Genomic DNA, 12,712 nt, shown 5'->3' on the forward strand with positions numbered 1-12,712 from the left:
CCACCCCCCCCCACACACCCCCACCCCCCCCCCCCCCACCCCCCCCCCTCCCCTCCCCTCCCCTCCCCTCCCCTCTTTTCCCTTTGAGTGCTCTAAATAAACTAAAATCATATTTTTGAAGTGTAAAATCAGGTGTTCTGAAGATGAAGGGATTTCATATTTATACCAGATAGTATCAGTGATTCCAGAATTACAAAATTAAAGTAGGGTAGAAAGCACATCCCTATTCTATTATATTATCCTGTATTTTTCTCTATGATGTATTATACTAAAACTATTACAACTTTTTAGTGTTCATTGACCTGTCATTGTCACTGACATGTTATTTTCTCTAATCTTTATTCAAAATCATGTTTCTTGTGTAAATAAGCCTTAGATCTGTAATTCACTCCTCTGTGTTGATCTTCTAGTAAATGCTGCCAGTTGAGCCCAGTGAGGTGTTAGGAGCTTGTACTCTGCCACTTCTGTTTTCGGTCATCTCAGTTTTGCAGTAGCACATGATAGTAAACATTACACTGAAAGTATCTGGAAAAAAAGCTACCCAAATCACAAACTGAATAAATAGCAACATCATTAATCATCCACAAACATAATTCTGAGAGTTTCCAAGAACTACCAAAATGCTTAATTATTCATATTTTAACCAAAATATGCTTATGATATTAAAACCAGAGTCCATCCTGGGTATTCCTTCTCACCTTAGCATCTGTTCTTCTCTCTTTTGGGTCTCATTTGTCTCTTGTAATAGTATTTTGGATATTTTTGCAACAAGGACAGAGACACAGAGCTCCCTAGGCATGGATAAATTCGTAGATCAAAGAGGACAACTAGCCTTATAGTTCAGATACTGCTCTGGAAATTAGGGCATTTTGATTCTTTAGCTTGTTGTATAATAACTTTCTCATTTGAAATCTTTTAAGTCATTTACCTCTGAGCAATACTTTTTTCATTAAGTAAGTGGTGGGGTAGCGGTGATGAAAATGCTATTATCTTATCTTCTCAGAAATATTGTGTAATTCCATCCAGTAATGAGCAGGATATTTTGAGCAATTTGGCTCCAGGAAATCATGGTTCTGCACATGTACTTTTTTCTTAAATTCTTGAGTTACAGTCCCTTAAGGAAGGCTGATGATCACTGGCCAGTATGGCTTTGCATAACTTATCTGAATGATTTCCTTTCTGAATATAGGAATTTAGAAAAATAAGTTCTGTTAAACATAGGCAGTAACAAAAAAATCCTTGCTACTTTTGAGAGTCATCGGTAATTAATTACCATTTCTGTAAAGCTACATCTCACTTCTTATCTGAATTTTTCAAGCTATGGCTCAAAATTGCAACCATTTCATTCCATTATACTTCTGTCTGTCAGATAGAGACAGAAGTTCTTTTGTGTCACATTTTAGATCTTTAGTGATATTCTTTTTATACAGTAGTGATCAAGTGATTTCTTAATATTTTCAATGGAAAGCTAAACCGATGTTGAATTTTTCTCTGTAACTATCCCATCATGTATTCATTTTGTGGATTTTCCCTGGTTCTGCTGTAATCTCCTAGTAATTTTCCTCTTCTGTATATGCTAGAAATGAACTTAGTATTTCAGAAACAGACAATCAGCACCAGATAAGGAGGAAAAGTCTTTCTTCTTTTACCTTATGTCCATCTCTACGTTTAACTTCTGATCCATTAAGATCATCCTTCAGTTCTTTAATTACAGTACAAAAGGATAACATTCCCCATTGTATAGCTAAGGCTTGTATTTTTGATATATATCACCACATACTAATATAGCTAAGTCACTAACCTACCTGATGGTCTAGATTGGTGACTTGTTATTTTCATTGTATTCTAGCTAACTTGTCTGTGTCATTTTTTAACATTTATCAGACATTATCTTATTTGCTTCCAGACTGAGGAAAGTACCAACAGTGTAATGTCCTATGATATATGAGAAAAATATACACTCTGCTTAAAATTATATTTTGATATTTATCAATTTGTGTGTTGGAAATCATATACGATGGGTAATTTTTTGCATCATGCATTCTTAGTAAAATCACAGAATCATAAAATACTTTGAGGTACCAAAACTTTAATATGCAGAAAAATAAATATAATATTTAGAAGTTATCTAATCCCATTTCAGCGGGAGTATTTTCAATATTATTAAATGTTGAGAATTTTATTATCATAAAAATACAGTCTTATCTTGACATGCTATATTCATGGGTCTTAATTATTCAGACTACTTTCATTGATTCCAACAAGCTTCATATCAATTTTTTCCATCAGTTTATCCACTCTTAAGATCAGATTGATAATAATTGTTAGTTTTTTTTTTTTGTTTGTTTTTTTTGTTGTTGTTGTTTTGAAGAATGACTTCTTATTAACCATATTTTTCTCTTCTGGAGAATATTTCATGTTCTAAAAGTCCTAATCACGATCAAGATTGCTGTTTCAGAGAACCCCTTATTAGGTTATCTAAAAGCTCTTGTTTGTGTGTTTTCCTGACCTCCTAGCTATTAAAAAAAAAAAAAGTTTTACTATAGTAGTTCTCGTGTTCAACTTCCTTCTGAATTGGTTTTCGAATGGAAAATATCTTGTTATTATCACTCCACATGAAACACCCGGTGGTGTTTCTTGAGGCACAGGACTAATTTTTCCTAAATCATGATATTAAATCCATCAGTTGCTTTCCTTCAGTCTACATCGGAAATAACAATTTAAACCATGGGTTTTTATAAAAGATATTATACAAGTTACAAATGTAATTCTTGCAATTGTAGCTCTGAGAGATGTGTTTTCTTTGAATGTGCTTGACAGAAGGAGTGGGAATTGCAGATTTATTTTCTGTACATTCTTCATTCAGACTTGCAGATCTGTTCTTTCAGCCGAGGGTCATGGTTTCAGTTTCTGTGGAGTAAATGTAACACAAGAGCAGTAGTCTTTCCATTTTTAATCTTTTTGTTTCTTGTTTTAGCACACTGGAACAATTAAATCTTTGTCGTCCTCCTGTGCCACATCTAGTAGGACTTATTTGTCCAGGAGCACTCATTTCAGAAGGAAAATCTAGTTTTCAGCAAAGCCCTTATTTTTTGCCCAATTCAGTAGTTCCACAAGACAAGGCACAAGAATATCAATTGACTGCTGGAGTTCATGAAACAGTGGAGCAGATCAATTAGAACAGATAAACTCATGACTTACTCTCCAGTATTAACCTCTGAAATAGTTTTCCTGTTGTTATTACTCTCATCTTAATCCAAGCAGAAAGTGTCAGTGCAGGGTGGCCGTTCAAAAGTGGCAGCATGCAATTTGAAACTCTATTGTGGACCCTGGTTTCTCTCCCAAATGGCAAACCAAACGTGTTAAGCATTTTAAAGAAGTGAATGGAAGTGAGGGCTGTTGTCTGGTCTGTGTCCAGTAAAGGCACTGTTATCTTTACTAATGCTGCTGTCCACTGTAACAACTTGCTTAGAAAGATAAACTCTGCTGAATTCAGTATTTTATTTTCTGCAGTACTTTTACATTCAGATATTGACATGTAACATAGTCTTTCATGACGCCTCATTATTTTGGTTGGTGATGCACAGACAATATCCTTTGCATTTCCGTGAGAAGGAATATGTGTAAATGTGCATTTAAATATTAGTCACATGTAAGTGATAGCTTGACATCTTTCCCAGATACAGCATGGATCATAGTTGTATGCTGCGTGGCTTCTGAGAATGTACAAGGGAAGTTGTTTCAATCATAGGGAAGAAGCACAGGAGTGAACGTACCTGTGCAGATCCTCAGGAAGTTTTCACCAAAGTGAGCGTTTTCTTCTGAGCTGGTCACCCAAAGCATTCTGACAGTCTAGTCAGTACAGCTGAAAAACTGCATTACACACTTCAGAACTCTGGAATTCTTACATTTTTATACCATTTATGGTTGGAATAAAAAAGAAAAAAAAAGAAAAAAAAGAACAACTTGGACCTGGACTTTTTATTTATTTGTTTATTCTTTGACAGATCTAACTCCACTTCTGGATCCTTTGAAGTCAGTAGCCAAATTGTCTCAGATGTTATTTGGGAGCAGCAGCATGCTGGTAGCTTGGTTTATGACTGATGACAAAGATGTTGTCATCTTTGTATCATACTACTTAGTACCACTTAGAAGAGTGTTCACAGAAAAAGCCAATCCCAAACAGTATGAAAAACAGAAAGTCTGTATGCCTAAATGGAGTACTGTTTGGATAAGATCAGACAACATAAAGAGCCCTTCCCTTCAGTAGGAATTTTCCATTCTTTGTGCTAAAAAGGGATAAGGGAAGATTAAAAAGAAGGGAATGAAATAAGCAGACATAGAAGGAACACAGAATTTCAGCTGCTACATTAATAGGTGAGCTATAAAACCTAAGACTGGCAGGCTAGCACAGCATCAGAGCAGAATACAGAAAGTTATTAGAAGATATTTTGTTACAAATGAAAAGAGCCTTTTGTTCATTCCTTTTAAGAATTAATGTAAATGTAGTCAGAGTGATACATTAAGATGGTGACTTGTTTTTGCCTGCAATCTCTGAATTTTAAAGGCGAGACACTTAATGATATTACTAGCAAGGAAATTGCAGTAGGTGTAGGAGACCCAAGAAGTAATTAATGAATAAAAAGAGTTTCAGAAGTGAGAGCAAGAAGACAAAGACAAATTCAGTAAATGTCTTTGAAGATGCAGGTAGATTTACAAGCAGGAATTAAGAGAAGTTGTTCAAAGTTTCAAGTAACTGTAGAGTTCCTTGAAGATTTGGGACTTGAATGGTTTTCTTCTCAGATTTGCTTCACTTGGTTGCACAGAAGGCTGCTTAGTTACTGTGTGATAGTGTTACTTAAGGACTCTGAACTCAGCAGTTTTAAATGAGTTTGTGTAGTTGCAGACTGTAGGAGAGCAAAGTATAGCTCTCTTTTTGCCAGCTAATATCACAGCAGTCATTACTTGTGTTTGATGAAATTTCACAGGAAGCTACTCAAGGAATACTGGGTGAACCAACTTTCAGCTGTGTCCTTTGATCTGATATTCACCGGAATATTGATATCCCCACAGGTTTTTATGTTAATAACAGCAGCAATGACAACAACAGGAATATTTCTCCTTCAGCAATGCCTCATTCTGCAGTGCTGCTCCATGTGGGAATAAGCTATCTCCTGTTCAGTGTACAGTCTTCTGGTGACCCAGAAGTTGTTTTGAATTATTACTCGTGGAAAAGCATTCATACCTGAGAGCAACCAAACAAGCTGACTCCTTGGAGACCTCCCTTGCTTAAACCTCCATGCAGTCGGGTTTGGTTTGAAAATGGCAGACTGGCAGTTGCTCATCCAGATCGGCTTCTGCTCCAGCCCAGTGATGGACGTCAGCATTTCTGTCTTCTTCACTCGCTCACTTGCTAACCATGGCATGAAGAAACAGTCTTGTTAGTTGTTCAGCTGCCTGCCTCCACTTCTAAAGAGTATCTGCAGTTTTTTCTTATTTATTCTATGCTTGCTTCAAATCCAGCAGGTGTTAGCACATCTCTGAGCATTTTCAGTGCAGTTGGGGAATTAAACAGGACTCTTTTGGGGCAAAAAGTTATAATGTACTGAAATGCAGTTTCAAAAAGAAATAGGATTTTTTTAGAGACATTTATCTTTGTTACTGATCTGAGAATTGACAGTATTTTTATACATGGCTGATTCAAGTAACTCCTAGTAATCTGTCTATCAAATAGATTTTCATTTGTGATGTAGATTGATGTCAGCCTGACATCTCTTCTGTTTTCTTCTAGATGCAAAGAGTTTGGCTGAAATGCTCATGAGGTAAGAACAAATTTAATGTTTTTAAGTTGGAAAATATCTGTCAGCTATGGCACTGTGTTTAAACATTATTTAGAGACCAAAGAAGTAAGTCTGCTATTGCTAAAACCTTTCTCAAAACACACAATTTGGCTGTTTGCTAAGAACTAAGACACACTGATAGTTAGAAATAGGGGAAAAACAATTGTGGACAGTATCTGTGAATGTGAATACATCAGTAAAAAAAAATGAGAACTATTGTATTAGTTGATTAAATTACAGAATATGTGCAGGTCCATTTAGACATTTTTTTCCTGTTCAGAAAAACATCTTCATAATACGTGCCAAACTAATTGCTCTTAAGAATCACAGAATCACAGAAACACCAAGGCTGGAAAAGACCTACAAGATCACCCAGCCCAACCATCCACCCATCACAAGTACTTCTCACTAAACCGTGTCTCTCAACACAAAATCCAAATGTTCCTTGAACACCTCCAGGGTCGATGACTCTACTGTCTCCCTGGGCAGCCCATTCCAGTGCCTGACCACTCTTTCAGAGAAGTATTATTTCCTAATGTCCAGCCTAAATCTCCCCTGGGGCTGCTTGAAGCCATTCCCTCTAGTCCTATCACCAGTTACACAAGAGAAGAGGCTGACCCCCAGTTCACTACAACCTCCCTTCAGGTAGTTATAGAGAGCAGTAAGGTCTCCCCAGAGCCTCCTCTTTCCAGACTGAACAATCCCAGCTCCTTCAGCCACTCCTCATAAGGCCTGTGCTCAGGATGTGAAACTATCCAAACTTTTCAGTTATATTTATGTAATATTTCAGTTATATTATATAGCTGCTTATACCCTAAGGTATATAAGAGCAGAAAATCCACTTATTTTTCAATTCTGTTCCATCAGTTCAGGAACCAGAAATCTAATTCAGTTGTGGAATTGCAGCAGAATGACTGTTCTGGCATCTCAGTTTCTTTAGAGATGGAAATTTCATATCTTCAGTGTTTACTGTTTTGTCTGGGGAAAACACTGAGCATTTAAAACTGATGCATGTATTTGAAAATGAGATCAACAAGGGTTTCTAAGTTCAAGAGATCTTTGGTTGCTAGAAAATCTTTTTATTTTTAAGCAAGACATTGAGAATGTCACAGATATTTTGTCAAATGAACTGTACTAACCTATGACAAATTTCATCTTCTACTGTAAGAATACACTTGCCCATGATATGGTGATAGATGGTTTTAGTGTGAATTCAGCTGTGTGCCATCAGTCTGCAGATACACGTGCATAGTCCCATTGATTTTAACAAGACCGGTTGTGAAGGTCAGGTCATGCTGTTCCTATTTGCAAGTTAGAAACCTGCTAGCAGTAGATTGCACATTTAAACAACTTCAAGAAGATGTGCTGTGATATATTTTCATGCCCTCCCAAAAAAGCACAGTTTAGCATATGCATTGTGTCTGTTCCCTAAAGAAACCTTGTATGCTCTGGTAATAGAACTACTGGATGAAGATATTCAGTCCCAGTGACAACTACACATAATATCTCTGCGATACTGGTAAACCTCTGCCTTAGCCCTGCTTAGCTCCACCAGTCTTACCATCTCTTCTGGAAAGCCATTTCAGAGTCTCATTCCTCTGATGCTTAGAAAACTATTAAACTTCCAGCCTAAATGGCCCATTTTCCCTCTGCCAGTGCTACCGTGAACTTATAGAGCTTTTTACCTTCACCACCTGATACACTAGGAGAGCAGTTGGATCCTTTCCCAGTCTTTGCCTGAGAGCTGTCCTGCATAATCGTCTACCTCATATCTTGGATCTTTCAAAGTGATGCTGTTTTCGGGAGCTTTCCACAGGCTACATTCTCAGTTGATTCTGATACAGCTATGAAATAACTATAACCCAAACCTGAGCCACCAGCCATCATTAGATCATGAAATTTACAGAACTGTGAGGGCTGGAAGGGACCTCTAGAGATCATCGAGTCCAACCCCCACTGCAAAGCAGGCCCCCTACCACAGGCTGCACAGGTAGGCGTGTTCCTGACGATTTAGTATATTTACAGTCAAAGGATAATAAAGCTCCAAAGCACTTGTGACCTATTATAAATCTCCTTATGACTTGTATCTTTTAGATTTCAACAAAATCTGCTGTGGTACACTTATCAAGAGAGAGGGTTGTGCCTTGTTCCTTGAGTATTGGACACAACGCATTCCTGCTTGCTAGGAAGGGCTGAGGGATAGGGAGATCTATGTGCACCTTGCCCTTTGAGGAGATTTTTATGAGTGTGTGTAAAGCAGATTAAGAATGGAGCTTTAGTCTTTGCTTTGAAAGTTGCCAGCTTTGGCTGTTTAAGTCAAATCTCTGGGGAGCAGGGTAAGCTCCAGCAGTTAGCAGTTTAACTGGAGCTGCACAACTTGTTGGCTGAGACGATACCTTAAACAAGCAAATAAAAATCCCTGCTTCTGCAAAGTCATGGCTTTTTGATTATTCTTTGCAGTGAAAAGATAGATACAGATAAGTTCTTTGTAGTAGTTCTCTGTGAATTAGTATAGAAATTGATTGAGCATTCTAATTTTGAACACAGGGTGAAGAATATTTTCTACCTGAATATCTTTTTGTCTGATTGTTTACATGATTTAGTTTTCTGTATATTTTTACAACCACCAATGTAGATATTAAGAAGCAGTGAGGTGTTTAACTCTGCCAGCATGGAGAATGACTTTATGTAGTGCCACATTTAATCCCTTTACATATCTGGTGTGTTCTAAAACTCCACTGTGCATACAGACACTTTCAGTCACTCAGATCAGTATTTTTTTTTATTACAGATTTAGAAGGATTGTTTAATGAGGGGTTATTCTTTTAACACTCTTTTAAAATACATCACACACTGTATTGCTCTGGAAAAGGGCTTGTTTATCCACAGACCATACATAAAAGCTGTACTCTGTCAGACCCAACTCATTTCCTAGACAAAGTTCCAATCCCCAACAATTTGGAGCTCAGAGATTCATGGAAATATAATGAGCTGTATTACATGTAGACCCTTACAGAGTCTGACAGGTGAAGAATAGCTGTAGCACATTTTTAAGTTTTGGAATTCTGTATCTGTAAGTGAATGAAAACGCAGTTAGATGTGGTTCCTCCCTTCAAAGAATTAGGTGTTAGACTCCACATCCACCAGACTATTAAAAGTTTTAGATGACTGAATTTTCCTAGGTTAGAAAATACTTGGGCACCAAACTTATACTGCAATCCTAAAAATCTCTGCTTTGCTGCCAAGTCCTGGAGGCACTTAATTGCTGTTGGCACTTCAGTTTGTTTTTTTTCTAAGCTGAAAGTTGAGCTATTATGGTCTACAGATAATCATTTAAAATTCGTCGACTAGAAAGAGATAGCATGCTAATCAGCAGTAATTCTTCTTGCCACTGCCAATTGCCCGTCCTGTGTTTGGACACTCCAATACAGCAGTGCTTCTACATAGAGGAGAATTAATTAGACCAACAAGAAAGAGAGGAGAGATCACCCACGATGAGGCAAAACTCAAGATTAGAGAGAATTCTCCTGAGTGTAAAAAGGCCTGGGTTTCACTTCAGACTTGAAAGATTTTTCTTGCATTTTGTACTAAACTCTCCCTCGTACCAAGAATGAATTCAGAGTTCCCTCTGGACAGGTGAGCAGTACACCTGCAAAGATGTGGAAATGTCCTCCCGCCCTCTGTGGCCCGAACACTCATTTGTGAATGGTCGAATACTTTGCAATAGTGGGGGTGCAGAGTTTCTGCGCTGCAGAAAAGCTTCTAGCTCTAACAACGATCCCAAAGTCTGCATCCTCTGAGAAAATATGTCGTTTAATCACTTTGCCTCCTACATCTCTGGTGGGCAGACAAAGGGTGCGATGTATCTACTGGACTTGATTTTATACTGCATTAATTGTGTATGTATCTGATGTATGTATCCAATAATTATTAGATCATTGATTATTGTTTGAAATTGAATCTCATAAGTTCAGTTTTCTACTTGGTCACAGTTTTGCTGTATGATTTTGGACAAGCACAATGTAGCCTAACTTTTGAAGGGCAGCATATTTGGTATGCAGATAACGTAGGAGTTTCTGATTCTCTTAATATTTCTGTAGGTTGAGTGAAAACAAGTAGGAGAGTGGCACCTAATCCATGCAGAGACTTTGCAGAGTCTTCGAGAATATGAGCATGGAGTTTATCTGCATTTAAGAATCCTAAATGTCTGTGAAAATTTATGTGCTTAATAAGACACTGTGACTACTATTCTCCACTGATTATATATAGAGACAAGTCTGGCAGCCCTGGGTAGCTCGCCTGATATTTTGCTTCCAGAGTGATTAAATGAGGCACCAGTTGTAGGCTGAATGCATTTCAGCCATCCATCTGTAATCATGGCAATGGTGCTGCCTCATCTCTGAAAGATAGGGACATTAAAGTCCGTGAGATGCCATAGATAATGATTGTGTTGGGGAGCACAAGAGCAGTGTAACACAGGTGAGAATCAGCCAGAGATAAGCACTTGCGTGCCTTGAAGATCCTCGATGTGTGTGTCACAATTACTGACCATTGAGTGATGAGGAAATTCCTTGTAAGAAGGACCTAGGGGAACCTCCCAAACCTGGAATAGTTAGGTGGAGACAGAGCAGGAAGCTCAGGCAAATTACCTAGTAATGTGGGCTCATCCAGCGTACATCAAAGTACATTAAACTGCAGTATGGAGGCCCTTACTCAAGAAAGAAGTGAGCTTATCATCAAGCAGCTTAATAGTCCTCTGAAGACTCCATTTATAACAATAATTCATTGCCAAAGGGGAATTAAACTGAGTGATTTACAGCTTCTTTACACCAGAAAATGAGCCTCGCTTGAATTTTAAAGCTATTTGATAACGTGAGTACTTGGATCATACCATTAGCTCATTTAGCTCAACTTTCCTCAGCCACCCTACCTAACCAAGTATTCAGAAGTATTTCTTCTCAAAGGAGTAATTACATCTGAAAGGGCAAAAAGTTCCTGGGTTTTTAGTGCAATCTGAAAATTTCTTGGTGCAAGCTCTGTACTGGAAATGATTATAGCATTCCATTTTACTATGCAGTTTCATTTGCTTTTAGAAGACAGCTTATTTAAGAAGTCATTTTCTGGTACACAAACTTCAAAATGAAATTGTTTCAATTTGCACAACGATAAAGCAATTGGTTTATATTCTTTTGTAGAATATTGCATCAATCAATTAGAAATAATCCATGAATGCAAGCAAGATTTGCAGTTTTACTTTCTCAACATCAATATACTGAAAACCTTTATTTATTTTATGTAATTTGTTAGTATTAATGGAATCCCTAGCAATTTATTTGCTTTTTCATTTATCAATTCTAGTGATATTTGGAATTAATCTAATGAAAAATAATGAAAATTTGAAAAATAATTAGAAATTACAAGACATCATTTTCCTATCAAGCTGTTCAATCAGCTACATATTTCACTGCTCACATTTGTGAGGAATGAAAGAAAAGGTCAATTCTACAAACTTTTAATTGATTTCATTATATTGCAATACTTGAAGAAAACGGCATGAAATTTTCAGATCACTTCTGAAACAAATAGACCAAATCTTTGTGCATTAATCTACCATAAATTAATACCATATATTTGTTCTGAAGTGGGAAAAATAAGATGTATTATTATTTTGCTGATTATTATTCCATTATTTTTAGTTTAAGCTGGACATATTTCTATTTAGGAAGTCTTCAAATATCTTTTCAGTCAGGCTAACTCTTCATATGTTTACCTTTCTTCTGTTTCAGCAAGAATACCAGGACATCAGACACACTTAACAAGCAACAGCAAACACTGAGGATGCACATAGACATTCCCAGAGCACAGCTTCTGATTGAAGAGAGGGACACGATGGAGACCATTGGTAAACTCTTGTTGGGTTTATTTTTACTGGTTAATGTAACAGGCACTTTAGATAGACATCCTTTACCTCACACATTTCCTCTCTCTGCACACATCAAGAAAGAAGAGCTGCAGAGTAATTTGGCACATTTGAAAAATTGTTTTTGTCTCCTCTTTGAATTATCTTCTGCTTTATGTGCTCTCAGTACTATATTTAAAATAATTCAGGACATCAGGAAATTGAAACTAGTGGAAAGAACAGCTTGAAGAAAATGGAGACTGGCAGTTTAATTATTTTCATTTTAATTTCTTTTTTGGCCATGACTAGATGGCAGAATCATAGGCATTACACAAAAGGAAAATGAAATTCAGAAACTACAACACTGGCATTCAAAGGTTTTGAACAATCATCTCCTTAAGCTTACATACTGTATGTTGTATCCACCTTCTTGTATCAAATCATACGATCAATATTTTGATTTGTTTTCAACTTCTGTGTATCTGCAAAATTCAAGTCAGAATGTTTCAGTTGTCAGAAGACAGTATTTCTCATGTGGCTGTCAAATAGCTGAAGTCCCACGTAAACAGATTCATTTGCTTTTTTCAAACAGTCAAAACACAACATGTTCCTGATCTCATGGCTTTATGGGTACACACTGGAAAGACCCTCCAGAATGACTGATCTTACTGAATTTCCAACTTTTGGGGATCAAAATGTATGCAGAAAAAGAAAATTGATGGTTAAGAATATAACAGTATCCTAGGGACTGTGTAGCTGGAGAAGCCACCATGAACTGGAAGCAGCATCTCTCCATCTCCTACTCATACTCGTACTAGGGGAGGGGAAACTTCTTCGGTCCTGTATCCTGTCACACCTGAGGTAGTCTAGCATGGTGGGCAGTTAACAGTGCAGTGGATTTGAAGAAGAGGAGAGCTACGCTCAAACTGAGAAACACTTTTTTTTTTTAATTTAAGTTTTAATTTAAGTTTAC

The 12,712-nt window shown here is 37.1% G+C and overlaps 1 protein-coding gene across 1 annotated transcript in view; it reads left to right on the plus strand.

Annotated features, from left to right (window-relative positions):
• The window catches only part of DSCAM (DS cell adhesion molecule), a 370,474-nt gene that overhangs the window by 333,029 nt on the left and 24,733 nt on the right, over positions 1-12,712 (plus strand). The window contains exons 26-27 of the mRNA XM_042867346.1: positions 5,792-5,822; positions 11,627-11,742. Coding sequence (XP_042723280.1) covers positions 5,792-5,822; positions 11,627-11,742 — 147 coding nt within the window. The remainder of the gene's footprint in view (positions 1-5,791; positions 5,823-11,626; positions 11,743-12,712) is intronic.

This window comes from Lagopus leucura, unplaced genomic scaffold (genome assembly GCF_019238085.1).
Source record: "Lagopus leucura isolate 7727_CA_CO unplaced genomic scaffold, USGS_WTPT01 Super-Scaffold_100001, whole genome shotgun sequence".
Lineage (NCBI taxonomy): Eukaryota > Metazoa > Chordata > Aves > Galliformes > Phasianidae > Lagopus > Lagopus leucura.